Here is an 18,996-nt window from a genome sequence, read left to right on the forward strand (position 1 = left end):
GTCTCCATAGAAAGTGTTACAGAAAAGAGACTTCATATTTCTACATATCATTGTAGTCATCAGGGGGAAAAATGCCTTTAACCAATGTATTAAAGATTATTAGGATAAAGTATGCATGTTAATTAGAGATAAATTCTCAAAAAACAATAATTTGTGTTGTATCCAATGACAAGTCCTTTAGTTTTCAAAGGTTGAATTTCAACCATGCTCCACATTGGCATTCCAGCAACTATTTCAAAGTATATTCTGATAGATAAATGTGCCACAGTTGTATTAACTTTGGGAATGTGACTGAATATGTTTAAAGGGAAATTTCGGTTTATTTCAACCTGTCTCCTATCGTCCTAAATTTGTTTCAAGTGACTAGTGACATAAAAATAATAGTTAGCATGTTAGCCGTTAGCCTAGATACAGCCGGGGCGCATAGTAGCATCAGACCTGTTAAAACGTGAGTGAACGGGCAACCTTCAAGTGCAAAGTTAGTTCACTAAACAAGCTTTTTTTTCCACAAAGACCGCCTCATATCGTTAGGATAAATGTCAGAGAACATATAGAAAACGTCATGTAAATGTGTTGTCTTACCTTACCGGTGTGCTGCCATGTTTGTTTGCCATTTAGCTCTGCTTTCCAAAGCGCGGCCAAAATATATCTCGCAAGCTCTAGATAAAGCCCAGCTGGATACTACTCCAGGTGGAGGTGTCTCGTCCTCCGTCACATCCAGACCTTGAAAATAAGGCTGCAACCGGTCCCATTCTTTGCAACAGAGGCATTCCTCTTCTGTGGGCACTGGGGCACAGCATTCACAGGTACACCACCAATCTCCAGAGCTACGCAGCCTTGCAGCAGCCATTCCTCCTCTCTCGTCCTCTAACGTTACCTGTTGCGCCTCTCTCTCTCTCTCTCCTCCTCCGTTCTTCAATTTCACGAAGCTCTTCGTCAGTGCATTCTGGCTCAAATAAATAAGGGCGGCCATCAAACTCTGCAAAATCAAATTCCTCCTCCACAAAGTCGAAGTCTGGCAAAAAGTCAGCCATTCTATAAATCTTTCATAAAATAAATGAATGAACTTTTCATCTTCCTATCGTCCTAAATTTGTAGGAGACAGGTTGAAATAAACCGAAATTTCCCTTAAAGTATAGCATCCAAAATTATCTTAATGCCGTAAAAGTTTAAAAACATTACTAATCAAACTAAGAGAGGTTACAGATTCCCTTTATAAAACATGAACATTGCAAAAGACTGAGACTCAGCCACCACACAAACTGAATTATAGATCTACAGATATTCGTCTTGCAGTGAAATGTTAACATGCATGTCTTTCACTGTTCGATCCAGATGAAGAAACATATGCAGGACTTGTCCAACAAGATCTCTGGTGAGGGACTCGAGCACAACGAGCTCTGAGAGGCACGGGATCATGAAGGTTGGACGAACTGAAATAATTCCCTCTACAACCACACACACAGCGTACGCTATGTTCCCCCATTCCACCTCAACTACTGTAAAGAAAAAAAAATCAGTGTTTTCTACATTTCTAGTGTTATTAGTTGTTGATTTCTTATGCGAGGTTGCTGAATGGATGATTTGTACATAATGAGAGATTTATAAAAATCAGCTGAACTTATTAGGTCACAGATAAAACAAAGAAGGAATAGTTTACATGTTAAGTCTGGTACTTTGCATTTATTTGTACGGTTGGCAGGCAGGTGTAGAAAAAATGTCTGGCTGTAAATGTTGCAGTACCTCAGGCCTGCAACTTTTGTGGGGGTGGTTGGTGAGGGATAGACAGCAGCAGTTGAGTCACTCTTAACCAGCTGATGTAGTTTAAGGGATGGTTCAGGTCCTGGGGAACAGCCAACTGACTGCATGAGTACTTCATCTTGCAGGAATATCGGCACATTGCTGGCCAGACAGTTTGTCCACACCCATCTGTCAGTAGTTGTGCAAGTAATTAATGCTACATCAGAGTGGCTGTTGGTACGGTAGTAACTCAGACATTAGTCGGCTGAAATATTGTGATGCCACTGTTACTGTCTAATCAATGTGAAGCATGCTTTGCAGATTCAGGTTAGAAGCACTGAAACCCGGAAACGTCAAAATGTAACAGCAGTCTTTAATCAAAAAGATACAGGTGCCAACAACATACAAACAGTAATATTTTAAAAATATAGTTTAATATCATTCTTAGTGTCTTGGCATAAATAAAAGCAGTTATTATTTACAAATCCTGTAGAGGAAAGCAGTCCCTGTTGTGACATTAACAGGCTATTTTTGGGAAAGTTTTTATAACTCGCCCTCATGTTGTTTCGCCTCCTGAGATATGCCGGTAGGGAACCGCGGCCATAAAAATAAATTAGTGCCAAATGTTGGACAATTTGTCCTGATGATATCAAGAGGGAGGTGAGAAATTGGAACACACACTGTGCTTTCCCATTCATCAATTCTGACCTGAAGCAGAGACATTGATTACTGTGATGAATAATGTCCCTGGCTGGCTGATTACTCAGTCATCTCCTTCTTGGGCCACATGGGCCTGGATTAATCTAATTTGCATCTGAGATATAACTCTAAGACGCTTATTTCAATCGAATGCTTTTGAGCTCTGATGTGGAATGATAGCCAAGCAAGCTGGGACTCTAACAGTCGATTGTGAGGCATCAGTGCGATGAGGCGGGCTCGATCTCTCACCTTTTAATAGGAGGTGTAACAACAAATAGTGCCATGCCAAGACAGTCTTAAAGTAAATCTAGCTGGAATTTAAAAGAAACTCCAGATTAACAAATTACAATTTGCCAAGCACAGCAGCTGTCTCTTTGTCTCCTAGCTATGATATCAGTGGTAAACATTAGTGTTTGGTGCCATAGAGAAGTGAAGTCCCTCCCCTTCCAGTGTCCCACAAGGGACCTTATTTCTGTATGACAAAGTAATTTAACTTGTTTGAATTGTGCCATGAATTACACATTTGTCAGTTTAAAAGATGAATTTGCAATTCAAGAAAGTACCACAGCGAAATACAGCTCTCGTCTCGCTCAACATAGCTATGTCACCAAGACCAGCAAGCTAAGTAGCCTGGTAACGTAGCTATGTTCTACTCATGTTATTTTTAATTTATGTGCCGAGTTTCATCTTAAAACCGGCTAAAAAAAAGCAACCTTGACAGCTCCTTTGAGTAGCTACAGTCAGCAGAGGGAATATGTTGTAAGAAACAGTGTGAAATGAATACGCTTTAAAAATTCACACAATTAGTAGTTTTCTGCCAGCATTCCTCTCATGCCTTAGTTGAAGCATCAGTGTTGCTTTTTAAATAGTAGTTATGACATTACTTGCATATTTTTGTAGTTTTATAGTTCAACAGTTTTACAACAAACTGCAACTTTTTTGACTTGCAAAATTACCCTTTAAACATTCTGTGTGTAATTCGTGGCACAATTTAAATGGGATCAAATAATTATTTGTCTCAAGATTAACTACCCTACACATTTTTTGCAAAATAAGGTCCCATTGTGGTCCACCGGAAGGGGAGGGACTTCGCCTCCTAATCCATCATAATTAAGGCTATTGTAATCCATGCTTAACAGTCACCTGAGAGAATCTTAAAAGAGGCAGATATAAGTGCCATGCAGCCCAAAAGACAGTAAAAAAAGGAGCATTTCTGGGATAAAAAGTCTTCTAGAAATGCAGGAAAGCGCTAACTTAAGTACAAGAATATGAGAACTTAACACAAAACGCATCCAAGATGGCAGCTGCATAAGAGATTACCCAGACATTTCCTATTTTCTTCTTATTCTTAGTGGAATGGATTGTTTGTGGGAATTTCTGTACACTGGCACAACTGTGGGTGTGTTAAGTACAACAATGATCAACTACAGTTAAGCACTTCAGCTTATTTTGAGAGAATCAGCAATGAAAAGTATTTTAAAGTGTCACCGAGTTGCAGAGTCAGTTCAGTGGCCCTCGCCACCTGCTCTCCAGCTGAGTCAGTCTGTCCTCCCTGCCCTGAACATGCTCCGCCCCCACTCTCTGAGCTGTTTCCATGGCAGCGATGTCAAGATGGGCATACCTGATGGAACCTTCCTCTGATCGGAGAAGGAGAAAACATTTGTTTCTACTTTGTCACATGCAGGAAAAACAAGCAGCAACCTGTCCGTCCTTGAGATGTTCAGTTACTTTCACCACATATTAACTGAAGCATACACTATGACCTTTTCTTGTTTGGTACTGTTGGGATACAAAAATGACTTTGTATCATACTTACAGGATGTTACCTTGAATTATTGAAGAAAACTTATGGGGACCATGTTAACAACAGCAAAGCTATACCAAAATATCTGTTTACAAACTCTCACACAACTCATACAGTACAATCCAAGTCTCTTTTATCCAGTCATATGCTCAGTACTTGCCAAACACGCATTTTCACTAAAATGTTATTGATTTCAAACATAATATTCGAGTGATGTGCCTGGGCATGTGCACACATTTGAACTCTGATCAAGTGGAGTTCAGGGTGCACTACTTGTAGGCGGGAGCGTTTTACATTGTAATGTTTTAGCAAAAATGTGTTTGGGAAGTACTGAGCATACGACTGGATAAATGAGACTTGGGCTATATTCCAGGAGTAGTGTAAAAGTTTGTAAATGCTGTTAAATGCAGACGCCATTTACTTCAAGAATTCAAGGTAACACGCAGTGATTGCAAATTGGGTAACACTTTACTTGAAGGTATCTACATAAGAGTGACATAACATGGTCATGAACATTATGTACATGTCAAACGTTTGACTGCTGTCATGAAGTGTCATTCGGTTTTTGTCATGTCAATTTGACATTAAATTTGTTTGGGATGTCCTTACAATGACAACTTGACATTTACCAGGATGACACTACCAGAAGATTTCTTTATGTTAATGTCACTTTAATTAATGCCAAGTTGTCATAATCAAGACAACCCAAACAATGTCAACTTGTCATTACAAAAAGTGAAAGACACTTAATGACAGCAGTCAAACGTTTATGACATGTACATAATGTTTGACAAGTCCATGAAAGTGTTACCATAAATTGTCATGTGGGAGAAGTCTTCTTGTAACCCATTAATTTAATCTAGTTGTAAGAATGCATAAAATTACTTTGGATGTTCTCTTTAATTTGCCAATTAAAAGCTGAGAATGATGTTTATATTATTACCTGTGTTGTAAATTGCTTTAGGTCACTTTTGTTAACTGCTTCAGTCCATGAATGTGTGATTATACCACAAAAATCAGCACAATAAATTGTTTCTCCCTATTTATACGGTGTACTGATCTGTCCATACTTTATGCTAATTGCAAAGTAAACTTTCCTCCCCAACGAGGCAAGTAGTAAAATAAACAGCAATAGCAGAGGGCTCTCAACCACACAAACAGTTTTTTTTTAAGTCTGTCATAATAGAGTGCTGCAGGGATGACTTTTTTGGTAGGCCAATTTGTAAGTTAGCATTGCACTTGTTACCTGAAAAAAAGGGGGGGATTTTTCCATTTCCGTTGTGGATGACTGCAGAAAATCGTCTTGTTCAACAAGATATACATCACAAATGAACATCACTTTTATAATTTTTAAAGTGTAAATGCAACTGCAAGAAGTTAAACCTAAACGAACTACGCTATGGTCACGTGACTTCTATGCCGCCGCCACAGTGAGGCTGTAGTGCCGTGTTTGGCATGCACGTGGTAATGCCAGACATTTCTTATACGCCTTTTTTCATGACACATAAAACCTTCCAAATTCACAAGTGCAGTATGTTACATTGTAGAACAAAATCTTGAGCTTGTATTAAGCACAGACCTTATTTCAGACATCTGACCAAAAAACCCACCGACTTCGAGACAAGGGAACCGAAATGTTAATACCGACTCATTTCGGGGTTTTAGGACTCATTCCTGCAGCACTCTATATCAGTGCAATTTTTTCTTTGGTGGTGCATTTAGGTTTTGTAAGACCGATTTAAGCCAAATTAAACATATTGCAGTTCTGTTGTCCTTACCCCTGCCTTTGTTCTTACCTTTTATCAATGTACACCGTGTCAAACTATAATATTGTGTATGCTAATGATAGATAAGGTCTATGGATATTGAAGACATATGATGCAAAAGCTGACATAAAACCACCCTCTCAGAAGCCAGTTAAAAAAGAAAGCAGCAGTAGAAAAATAGATTTAAATTTAAGGCTGTGTATTCTTACTGGGTCTGCAGAGCTGCAAAGTCTTACCTCTGAGAGGACTGTAAGGACCAGAGGCTGGAGCTGAGCCGGGCTCCTGCAGGTCAAGCTCTGTGTAGAGGAGCTCTCTGTTAGTTCTAGCTGGCAGGGGGCTAATGGGGATATTAACATAATTAGCAGCATTGCCACTGTGGAGCCCAGTGTCCAGGAATGAAGGAGCTGCGTGGGCTGACTGGAAAATACCTGAAGGAAGAATCCAAAAGTGTAGCTGTTAAACTGGTTGCTTATTGGTTACCCCTGACCAGCAGGGTTTAGTGTTAGTACATCAGCAGTGAGCTACAAATGAGATATATCTGGGAAACATCAAACATGATAGTTCACTTATTAGAGATATGGGGACTTTCTTACCACAAGCTGATGTTGGCCTATGCATGCTCAGTGCTACAGGTGGAGGTGGAGGGACAGAGGTTGGCAGAGAGGACAACGACCACTTCAGACCTGCTAACTTGTCAGCAACATCCCCAACTTCATCCTGATCCTCTGTCACACAGAGAGGAGGATCTGTGAACGAAGTATTCAGATCATTCGCTCAAATAAAAATAATATAATAATGTGAAAATACTCTGTTAAAGTGTGAATTAGTATAAGTAGTATCACAGTATTAAGTATCAAAAATAAGAGTACTCATTCAACAGGAAGGTCCCAGTCAGTGCTATGTAATAATGTATGATCTTATGTAATGAACAAACATATAAGCAGTATTTTCAGTGTCGTAACTTGTCATGGTGGAGCTCATTCTAACAACTTTATATGCTGTTTGGTAGTTCAATCAATGCAATGCATCATAGTTTATAAACTATTTAAAACCTAAATGTAAAATTAACTGTCAAAGTAAAAGTAACTGTCAAATAAATTCAGTATTTACCTCTGAAATGTGTTGGAATAGAAGTGAAGGGGCATAAAACTTCAGTACTCACGGAAATCACAAGTACCTCAAACCTGCACTTTAGTACAGAACCTGAGTAAATGTTGCTGAGCAAGACTCAAACACACCTTGTGTATCTGCAGAAGGTGACAGGCCTGATGGTGAGTTGGCAGCCTAGAAAATAAATCACAAAAGCATTTCAGATTTTATTTTGAAGCACTCTAGAATTGACTAAAGGCTCTGCAGCTTATATCCATTGTATTTGTTTTAAGAAATGAGCTTGTTTGATGCTTTTGTCATATTTGATAGTGTAGCCACAAGTGGTGATTACAGGATAACAGCACAGTGAATTTGGCTACATTACCAGAGATTCTCTTCAGCAAAGACACTTAATGTTAATCTGTGACATGTTAGATAGTCGGTAACACAGGTAGAGGAGTCTTAAAGTTGGCACGTCATGTACTTATGTCAGTTACACAGCATCTAGCTACCATTTAACATCAGCCACAATTTACTACTGATCATCCCAGACTAGTTAAAGGGATCCTTCCCCCACACAATGACCACTGTATATCAATTATTCACCATGTTACGTTGAATTCATGAAGAAAAGTTTGTTTTTTCTCGCATGCCTCCAGTAAATGCAGAATTCAAAAAAGGTGCAAGTTCTTCATGAATTAAAATAATCGGGGTGAAACAGCAGAACTATAAAACATTTAACAAACTCTTGTACAACTCGTGCTTTTTAATCCAGTCTCATTTATCCCATTATATGCTCAGCACTTCCCAACCACATGCATTTTTACAAAAGCTAGTGTCCAAATGTAACTTTTACTCACCGGCCAAGCATTTTTTTTTTTTAATAGGTCAAAATAATAAATTGCCTTTTGTGTTAGCCTACATGTACATGCATTGAGATATTAAGGTATTATGTTGAATGCAAACTTAAAAAAAAAAGGTCAGAGTTAAAATATTTAAAAATATTTAGTCTCTATATACAGACTCTACATTCAGTGAATGTAGAGTCTGTAGGCAAACCCCGGAGATCTTGCCTCCGGAAGAAGAGCGGAAAAGCCCTGGTTTCCGGTTGTAGGCTGTTTGTAGTCCGCGTGATATTGACCAATCACGTTTGAGCCGGCTGCATTTGTTGCCAGGTTAAACGGTCCGTGCAGTGAACTAACGAGGCGGAACATAATTGGTGTCACTGCAAACTCTGAATCCATCGCAATGGTTCAGCATATTTGCAGACTTCCGTCTGCCGGAAGTCAGACGCCGAATACAGCCGATGGGTTCCGAGAATGAAAAATATTTAACATTATGTGACTAAGTTCCCTCTTGTAAGCAGTGAATATGTCTAGGGCTTTTATTGTGAAATTTAACAATGGTAGGTATGAAGTTGTAATGCCCTGATGTTGATGATGCTGACAGTAATAAGGAGTTTGCCACCTTGGTTCAGACTAAGCAGCCTCTGTGTTATTTTATTATTTTAATAAATATGGTTGCAACTTATACCCCTCAGCTTCGCCCAATGCTAGCTACCGGCAGACCTGCGGCAAGTGATAGTTTAGTGGGTCAGCTGATGTCCTGAAAGGTAAAGAGGGGTGCTTGAGACGGTTAGTTCTGCAGCACCGTGTAGATGTGTGTAAAAACAAATCTGTGTTGTGTGTGTGTCAAACTCCAACACTGACACAGCACAGGCGAATAACTGACGGCACGAGTAGCATGCCGGTCACACAACTGAACTCAGCTCAAGCAAAGCCCAAGCAGAACGCATGCCCATACCCAGGCTTGCTCTGGGCGTGCTACTTGTTGGGAAAGTGTTTAATACAGTAACGTTTTCTCGAAAAGGCACGTGTTTAGGAAATAGCCTACTGAGCATACAACTGGATAATTGAGGCTTGGATTACACTGTGCAAGTTGTGTGAGAGTTTGTAAAAAGATGTTTTTATATAGTTTTGCTGTTGTAAAATGCAAACCGTGATTACTTAAATTCATGAAGATCAGGTCACAATGGAGGCATGTGAGAAAAACTGTGTGATGCTAGGTTGGTCATTTTGTGGGTAGAGTCTTCTTTAAGGCTCTAACAGCAAAACCTCTGACTGTATTGAAATATGCGAAGGTGTGTTTTATTTGCTTATGAATTAAACTTCTCATATAAGTGTGTTGTTGAGTGTGTTGTTTCTTCTTTCAAAAGCTACATTGCCTTAAGTATACAAAATCTCTTTATGGCTGGAGCTAATAGGCAGATAAAATCCTACCTGAGTCAGGCATCTGTTTCTCGCTGACCGCCACTGCTCCGGTGTAATGTAGTTGTCTGACCCATGACTGCACTGGAGAGACAAGAGGGGTTATCATTGAGACAGGGTTAATTGTTTTTTCACAGCGACAAATCAACACTGTTACTAGGAAGCAGCAACTGTTCAGACTGGAGAGAAATGAGGTATGGAGAGAGGAGATTTTGTAAGCAGCTGCAGACTGAGAGGCAAAGTTTGATCAGGAGAAAGAGGGAAGTGTGAGGATGTGTGGTAAAAAGAAAGTGTGATACAGAGTCGAGAGGACAGAGCTGACATTTTTCGAGGTGGTAGACAAGAAACAAAAAGGGCGGCTGGCTCAGACATGAGAACTCTCTGACAGCGTATCCCAATTTATCGTTTTCTTCCTGCCCACAGCAGCTAATAACACAGCAGGCTCGCACTTCAAGAATATGTTCTGTCACACGGTTTGTTTCAACACATGATACAACTTGTGGACTTAGGCATCGTCTCATTACCGACATGACGGATGTGTACTTTTTGCCATATTGAACCGCTGACACTTCAGAGTCGAGGACTGATGAATAAAGAAAACTCATTTCTGTTTCATACAACAGGACTCTCCTCTCTGAGGGTTTCTGTCTGTTTCATCACTACTCATTAACTCTCTCCGTCGCCTTTTGCTCTCTCTCTCCAGTATAAACATGATGTATAATGAACACACACACACACACACACACTCCTACACAAGCTGTCAGAAATCACAAGACAGGCTGCTTCCTCTCCTGCTCTGATAATTTACTCGCTACATGGGGGAAGTGCTTTTCACAATCTATCAGAAAATTAATTAGACATAATGTGGAGAAGTCTCTTTTGAGGGCTTTTGAGGTTTCAGACAATAAGTATCAAAGTGAAAATAAGTCCAGTTCTAGACAGGTTTTTGATAGAAACTACCACCTAATTTCTTTGCAGTTATTGTTTTTCTAATTTGGCGGTTCAGTGGCTCAGCAGGTGGCACAGTAATCTCCAAGTGAGAAGGACCTGGCTTTGATTCAGTCACTTCTTTTTGGTGTTTGAATCCTCACACCATGTCTCCACACCCTGAGGTGATGAGAGCAAAGACATGCAAAGCCACTTGGACTAGAGGCTAAACTGCCTGTAATGGAATAAACTGAGGGGGCATGCTGTGATTGCAAAATAGCAGCATAGACTGTATATAAAAAAAGTGAATGTAGCCGCCACAATGCCACCCACGAGTTTGGTGTTTCGGCAGTCTTGGTTTTTTGGAGACAGAAGTGACCATTTTTATACAAGAAGGTGAAGCTGGGGAGGATGCATATTGCCACCAAGCAGCAACAATCAGGGCTGAAAAACGAAGGCAACAATGAAGTGCAGTTCCTCCATGCCCACTTAAGGCAAGCTCCAGAAGCGAGTGAATCTATATCGACACCCATGCTAAAATGTCTATCTTTAAAACAAAAATAAACAGGTTTACAGCCTGTAACAAAAACTGTTTTGGTCTCTGTCGCTAATGTCAACATTCATGACAGCTGTACAGGGGTGAATTTTTATATGACTCACCTGTTCCCCTTTTATTAGGGCTTAAAGATATGCATAATTAAGGGCAAGGCTGCTTTGACTGACAGGCAGGTGCCACTCATTAACAAGTCACTACCATGACAACAATGTTGGTTAGGTAATGTTACCATTGCTTAGCCCTAGATCCACAGAGTACAGGCATAGCCATAGCTGTTGCTATTTCAGTGTGTTTTCAGCTCATGAAAGTTAGATGTAACATCATCTATACAAGTCTTGCTCAGCATTTGGTTGGACTAAAATACCCTCCCATGAGTCGGATGTTTCAGATGTTTTTTGAATGGTTTTGAGCCTGTTCTTCTAGCGAAAATCACCATTAGCATTATCACAGTTAATCATAGCTATAAATGCACCGTGCTGACCAAGCTAGCAGCTAGCCTTAGGTTTAGAGTCACCCTCTTCTACAAATATTGTCCCTTCTGGCTCTAAAAATCCAAGGCGGCAGCCAAATTTAAAGCCTTAAAACTCAAGGAGTTCAAAACAGGAGTCCACAAGCCAGAGGGTGACATCATGGTGGCTACATCCATTATTTTATACAGTCTAAGGAAGTGACCATATGTGGATGAGAGGGTGGAGCTGAGGAGGATACACATTGCTACACCTTTGTCCTGATTGGCAGGTCACCGTGACTTGTTCATCACAAAATAGCCACACCCTGAAGCATACCCTGCTTTAGCATCTAATTTTTACTCTAATAGGATCATAAATTACAAAATGAACCTCATGCTGCGTTGAAGAAGACTTGAAACTAGTGATTAAGACCAAAAACCAGTTAGGAGAATGTTTACCGAGTTAGTAATTCAAGTGAGAAGTAGGGTCATTTTCTCATAGACATCTAGACAATCAAACCCCTTTTGGCAACCAGTGGAGTCACCCCCTGCTGGCCATTAGAAAGAATGTAGGTTTAAGGAACTTCTGCATTGGCTTCACTTTTCAGACCCGGAAACTATGTCCACTTCTTTTATGCAGCACTTAGACAGTTAAGAAAGGTTTTTGTGTGGTGGGAACGGATTATGATGCTACTGATCCCCAGTCTAAATCACAGAATAGTAAGTAGACTCTATAAAGAAAACATACCCACATATTGTTTTTGCTTTTCTGCTCATGTGGCAGGCACTGCAGTGTTCTCAACTTCCCCACGAGCCTTTGAAGCGTTGACTATAAATCGCAATTACAAAGGCAGCCACCCAAGTGAGTCATTAGGTTGAACTGGAAGTAGCTGTGTGTATATGTGAAGAGGCCAGATAATTGCTGCTTGAACTGCAGGTGCATCAGTCACAAACACTGCAAAATTCAGTAACACGGCAAGGGCAAAAGTTAATATTACAAAAGGCCAAACAGAGAAAAACTCCATTAGAAAAGAGAGACCCTCAACTTGACCGACTAAAGAAGCTTGATGGGCAATTTGCTGAACAACTCTCCAAACTAACGCCTCAAGGATTACCATCTGGTTGAATCAACATTTCATTCAGTCTGAACCAGGAAACGAACATTGCAACCCTCAACAAATCAACTTAACCTTACAAGTACTAAAAAACAAATTAAAGGTTATATATTGCCAAGAACTTTACTGACTACCCGTATGGCTCTGTTAGGTTCAAACCGCAGTTGGTAACTTTTATAAAAAATAACTTTGTTATATTTGCTGAAACTTATATGACAAGTTTGTAAACAATTCTTGCCTCAGTTGATTTCAGACAGATTTTACAGTAGTCTTTAGCTGTAAAATGAAAACGTTTATAGCCTGGCCACAATATTAAAAACAGTCAAGCCAAACTTTCTCATTTTACAACTAAACAGTACACTAAAATATGTTTCTGAAAACATTTGAGGTGAGAAATATGCAATGCAGTAACAGAATTCTGTTGATCAGTGCTGCCTAGTGGTTGCCTGTTGATGAACAGTAACTGACATTAGTGCTGGATGATATTGCAAAAAACATTATCATGATAATTTTTTCCCATATTGATCAATATTCATATTTAGCACGATATATAATTTGATACTCATGACTGAGGCCTAAACAACCACAGGGTTCATGTGTTAAACTTTACAATAGTTTATTAAAACAAAATAACATTTGACCATGCAAACATGGCTTGGTTTAAAATATATTTTATGATAAAAGAATATGTTGAATGACATAACTCTTGATTTGTTTTCCGTCTCTATCTGCAACTCATTGCTTTTAAGATATCCAAATCACTTGCATATAACTGAAGTGGTGTCAGCTTTTTTTGTCAATACTTTCTCAGCTGTGGAGGATAACGTCAGGTTACTTTCAGCTCTTTAACATTATGAGCTCCGTGGCTGTGTAGAACAAACTGGATATGGATTAAGAGAAGACAGTGAGTTACTGCAGGCAGAATGACCTGAAGACGCCACATGACAACAGGTGTTTGATAAACTGATCATACAGTCTCCTTTTTGTTGTACTTCTGGATAATGAGCATTGCTGTCGGTGACTCCAATCAAATCTATCCTGAAGTCTGTTTCATTGCCTCCGCTTAGGCTCTGCTCTGAACTGACGCTGCTGTCACTGTGTCTGTGAGGAGCTGATACAAACTGGCAGCAACACAGAGCAGAGAGAGGAGACGCAGCAGACTGACTGGCTATTGTGTTCATTTCCGATGTGTGATAGGCTGTCAGATCTATTCATATCAAGAATGTCCAAAAAAAGAAAAAGTCCAAAGCTTATCGTTATCAACATAAATTTTATCGCCATCACATATCTAGAACATTTGAACGCACAGCCCTAATGAAAATAAGTGACAGCTGCACGAGAGACTCCTCGGCTCTGACTGGTTGTTTTCAATCAGCCACGGTGCCTTTAGAAGCAGAGGTGGTGGAGGAACATGATGTTTTCACGCATAATTTAGTCACAGTCTCATGTACCACTGTGTGGATATAGTATTGTAAGTCTAAATGTAAGCTTTGATATGACCATTGTGCTGTAGATGGAGTTAACTGATGTGTTTAAAGGTTGTAGCACTGTGTCCAGCACTTAATCCCTGGTGTTTCATTTCCTTTAATTACTTCTAATAGGTAATCTGAAAGAACTCCAGCTTGTTTTCTGTATTAGTTCTCTAGTTTTTAACCATGCTGGGAGCATAGCTATGTGGATGTCAGTTTTTGTCTGCTGGTTGACCTGTCCACCACTTTGATCTAGACCAGGGGTTGGCAACCTTTACTATTAAAAGGAAAAAAGGATGCATGGAGGGACCAGGCATATTTGAGCCTTTAAAGAAGGTATCTAAATTAGCCTATCAACATTACTGATGGCTCCAAACGAGCATTCATTAATATCTTTTACCACAAGGTGGCTCCTCTGCATTAGGCGTCATGATTATTTGCTACTTCAGTTTTGCAGCGTTGGCTGTGAAGCAAACACATCTGTCCGCATACTATTAACATTTTAGTTGAAGAAATGTTAAAACCTTGTTAATCAGTGTACAGGCTACACATTTTTGCAAGTGGCGAATGTAAAATCACTTTAGGCCTAGAGCAATGATGTATGTGAAAAAAAAAAAAAAAAAAAATTAAAAAATATCCTGTTTTTGACAAACCCACTGTAGAGTAGATAAGGAGCCACATGTGGTTGCCTACCCCTGGTCTGGACTGAATTAGGCCTGTCTCAACATCTCTCATCACCATGAGATTTGGTGCAGATTTGATTGGTTTACTGAAGAATGAATCCTATTGAATATGGTCATGGTCCAGATCTAAAGATCTACAGCCTCACTGTACTGTTGAATACTGAGACTGGATTTAAATGTGTTTTTTTTTTTGTCTATATGTTAAACGTAAAATTATACCCAGGACCAAACAGATGTAGCATACTAGGACGACAGAGTACCACAGGTTCCCAGGAGTTAAGAGTACTCCCCAAATTACTGTAGAAATATATGAGCCGGGTCTTGAACCTTGCAAAAACATAAACAGACACTTCCTCCCAGATACTTGAATCAACAGCAGTGTTTCACTGAAGTGCTTCAACTACAATACAGCTACACATCTGTGACAGCAGGTGCTGAACTGGTAACCTTAGCGATATCACTTGCACTCAAGCTGCCTCTTTCTTCTACAGCCAAACCCCATTTCCACTGAGGTGCTTATCCTGTCTTATTATCACAAGGGATAGTTGCATAAGACCCCACTTACCATTAATACAAGAATAAAAGAAATACCAGTATGGGCTTAATAAATGCACACAGAAACATTAAGGAGACATTACAATCTGTGGGAGTAAACCCTGGAGTAAGTGATTAGCATGAAACATTTTGTTTCATTTCATTAAGATTTCACTTAATGCAAATGTTAGCACAGAAACAAAACTCCCAAAGAGAACATAAAGTCTGAGAATTTCTCAGAATATAGTGCTGAGCACTGCAGAGATGATGGCAATCTGTTTTCTTAGGTTGTACTATATTATAATGCGATTAACCAAATCTCCTCAGTGTTAGACTCTTGGGTTATGGAAATATTTTAAAAGGCATATTTTCTCTGGTCCCACTGATAGAGCCTGTGTAAAATATCTTTTATCGCTTTGATCCAATATATGAAGAGGAGTTTTAATTTCAACATACATTATCTTAAGATACTCTCTGATATTTAGTGTGCTTAGTTGGTTGAGTGTTGACTGGTTTATTAAAGTTTTGAGCGTGAGACTGTTAGTACCTGTGTTTCTGCACAAACTGGACCTCCAGGCACCAGCAGGGTTCTAGGTGTGGACCTCCCCTCACTGTCTACAGAGGGCGCCCTCTCACTGCCCCAGGATTGTGAGCGCTGCATCCCAGCATGATGCTGAGCCTTGGCTTCTGTGGGGATGTTGCTCAACCTTTGTCCCTGACTGCCCCCTGCATCCCCACTGCCCCTGCTGTCCCTGTCCAGCTCTGGTGGGCCTTCCTGTACCCTCAGGGACAGGGTCTGGAGCAGACTCCTGGGGGTGTCATACCGCGGTCTGAGCAGGTTGGGGATTTGATACTCGTCACTGTGCCTCCGGAACGCACGAGAGCTGGATCTGGAGGAACAAGAGCAGGAGGAAGAGGTAGCACAACTGTGGTCTGGGACAGGTGTAGACTGAAAAGTAGGAGGAGGTGGAGGAGAAGTTGGGGGAGGAAGAGCAGGAGGTGAAGAAGGAGGAGGGGGTGGAGCAGGTAGGCTGGCCACAGAGCCAAACTCCCCCTCCCCTCCCTGGCTGGCCATGTCCAGACTCCCCGTATACGAGGAGCAGCTCCCTGAGTAAGATGACTGACTGCCTGTAGCTATTCCGATCCCACTGTCTAATGAGCTTTGTCGCCCGCTGTCATGGAGACCACGAGAATGGAGCTGGTCGGAGGATGGCCGAGTCCCAGAGCTTCCCATCACAGCAGCATAAAGCCTGTCATCTGAGCTGGTCAAAACCTTCAGCGTGGACGAGCTTGACGCCGTCTCGTTGGACAGGTGAGGTCTACCTAATGGCTCCACCCAAAATGGAAGTCTGCTTCCGTAGCTTGCATCTGACTGGCTGGAGGAGGAGCTGGAGATGCTGCTCTGGTCGTCCCCGGCAACAGATGTGCTGCAGCTATAAGTGGAAGCTAAAGAGGGCGATAAAGTTATTAGATCCTGATGAAGTAATGTATTAGCCTGCACACAAACCACAAAGTTTAATGCCTATACACAGAACATTTAATAATTAAAATATAAATTGTGTCTTTACTCAAGCTCTGGGTACAAAATCCCATGACGCTGTGAAATCAGTTTTCAATTAGCTGTCCTCACTTGCCACGGTTCAAGTCTTTTGCCGGCCTTTCTATGCAGTGAAGGCAGAAAACATGAAGGGTTTCTTTTTTCCACAACTTTAGAGTTAGTCATCAAAAATGAATCATGGATAGGTGCCCTGCTGACCCTCCAAACTTCACATTTCTGACTCATACACACACGTAATGATGACAGAAACTTTCCAAAAAAACTGCCTTGTAAATATAGACCAGTGATGAAGCATACAGTGTAAGGTTCAGTGGTGAGTAAGAGATTCATAATTTAGAGCAAAACGTCATAATAAACTACATCTGAAGGTCCTAGGATCATGCTTACTATCCATCTGATATATTACAGAGTGCTCATGCTTTATATATTGGATATAGTACAGCTTGAGGTGAAGTAAACAGTATAAACGTACCTGTGCTGCTCGCGAGGCTGCTCTGAGACAACATGCTGAGTCTCTTCTCCAGCTCTGATGCCTCCTTGTTGATTCGGTCCTCTGCTGACACTGGGTCAGCACTGGGATCTTCTGTTTTTACAGGACATACAGACATGCACAAATATAAAAAGGACCCTTCAGAGTGTGTAAGCAGAGAGAATGAAAACAAGACTGAGGTGTGTGCACACACCTGATGACATTAAAACACATTTTCACTGTCCATCATGTTTCCAAATCTATAAGCAACAATTGTGGGGAAGCTGTCCCCACGTCAAGGTAAGAGAAACAGTAAAGCTCAGAACCGAAGTCCTTGCTGCATTTCAAGGATCAATAATCTTTATCGCACTCTAAATTAAAATGGTAATTTGACTGCAGCCCAAATAGTTTTTGGAGCAAATGAATTCACCGCAGTTTTGATGGTGTGTATGTAGATAAAGACCTAAATGAAAATATTTTAAGGTCACTCACATTTATTTTTTTTTAAATGGCATTAGTTGTGAAAACAAACTTCAGCATGGCAGAATATCCTTTAGAAATATTTATCTCACATAACCAGCCCAGAAAACTCTTCTATCAATACAAATGGAAATATTAAAGGCAGAAGTTGTTGGAGTGCTACTGAATGCATCAGCCTCCTCTTTAAGATGTCTCCTGTGTGTGTTTAAGTTAGTCTCCAGCTGTTATGAGTGCTTGTAAATTTAACGTCTCCCAGGAGGTTACAGGCGCCTCAACTATCTGTTGGAACATCAATTTAGTGTAAAACCCTACCAATTACACACTTAATGCCTGCTATATATACATTCTGTGTGCGTGCGTGCGTGTGTATGTGCATTTGCCAATGTGCGCACGTTGCATTGGGTCAGGGTGTTTGTGTGTATAGGTGTCAACAACCTAACCCCTGGATCTCTGCCTCTGGACCGCAGCAGCTAATGCTAACCTGCCAAGTTTCTTCACTACGCTATGTGAGGTGTCAGCTAACATTTGCTAACGTTGCTGGTCTACGCTAATTATAGCTGCTTCACAGCGCTGAATGTCGTAGGGTTACAGTGGGCCTCAGACTGACGCAGGCTGGCTCACACTAGAATAAATGTTGCATGGGGGCTGAAGTTTAACTCTGGACATTTTCAAGCTGGATGCTGTCTTTTCTTATTTTTCTATCAACCTGATAAATTTGGACTCAACTCTCTCCACCTACCTACACAGCTACGCGCATAATTTATTTGGCCATGTTCTCGTCTGTGTGATCCAGTCCTTTAGAGCCTTGTATATTAATGCTGACTCATCACCATGTACACGAAACATACCATGTATTTGTATATCTTAAGTTATATTTTTAGTATTCTGATTTTTTGCTTTAACTTAGTAGCAATACCACAATGTAAAAATACTTCATTTTAATAAGTTAGTCATAAATTCAGAATCTATCAAGGGGCAACCTCCAGGGCTGAAAAATGAAGCCAACATGGAGGTGCCAAAAACTGCAGTTCCTCGAATGGTCATTGGAGTCCAGCTCTAAAAGCAAGTCAATCCCCATAGGCCCCCATGTTAAAATGCCAAACTTTACAGCAGAAATGAACACCTTTACAGCCTGATACAAAAACTATTTTGGTCTCTACTGCTAATTTCCCTGCTTGTGACAGTAGTATCGGGGTGAATTTTGATATAACTCACCCAATTAGATGTTATTAAGGCTTCAAGCTGTTTTGAGTGGCAGGTGGGTACCGTCCATTGACAAGTCACTACCACCGCGACAACACTGGACACAGATGTGGAGTATTGAATACTGTAACTCATGTACATTTTTGCAATTCTTCTGTACCCTTATGTACTTGGTATTCTTATTGTGTG

The 18,996-nt window shown here is 40.5% G+C and overlaps 2 protein-coding genes across 5 annotated transcripts in view; one reads left to right on the plus strand and one right to left on the minus strand.

Moving 5' to 3' along the window:
* lrpap1 (low density lipoprotein receptor-related protein associated protein 1) overlaps nt 1-5,289 on the plus strand; it is a 108,674-nt gene extending 103,385 nt beyond the window's left edge. For both annotated transcript variants that reach the window (XM_078166344.1, XM_033623978.2), the window contains exon 8: nt 1,336-5,289. In XM_078166344.1, coding sequence (XP_078022470.1) covers nt 1,336-1,404 — 69 coding nt within the window. In that variant the 3' untranslated portion in view covers nt 1,405-5,289. The remainder of the gene's footprint in view (nt 1-1,335) is intronic.
* Nucleotides 2,097-18,996, minus strand: part of dok7b (docking protein 7b) — a 35,452-nt gene continuing 18,552 nt past the window's right edge. The window contains exons 7-13 of one of the 3 annotated variants that reach the window (XM_078166342.1): nt 17,128-17,238; nt 15,645-16,543; nt 9,378-9,449; nt 7,248-7,293; nt 6,603-6,755; nt 6,219-6,437; nt 2,097-4,076 (exon numbers count right to left, since the gene is read on the minus strand). In XM_078166342.1, coding sequence (XP_078022468.1) covers nt 3,940-4,076; nt 6,219-6,437; nt 6,603-6,755; nt 7,248-7,293; nt 9,378-9,449; nt 15,645-16,543; nt 17,128-17,238 — 1,637 coding nt within the window. In that variant the 3' untranslated portion in view covers nt 2,097-3,939. Of the gene's footprint in view, nt 4,077-6,124; nt 6,438-6,602; nt 6,756-7,247; nt 7,294-9,377; nt 9,450-15,644; nt 16,544-17,127; nt 17,239-18,996 lie in introns of those variants that run through there. The other 2 variants (XM_033623976.2, XM_033623977.2) reach the window with 2 other exon arrangements.

The sequence above is a fragment of the Epinephelus lanceolatus genome, chromosome 3, assembly GCF_041903045.1.
Source record: "Epinephelus lanceolatus isolate andai-2023 chromosome 3, ASM4190304v1, whole genome shotgun sequence".
Lineage (NCBI taxonomy): Eukaryota > Metazoa > Chordata > Actinopteri > Perciformes > Serranidae > Epinephelus > Epinephelus lanceolatus.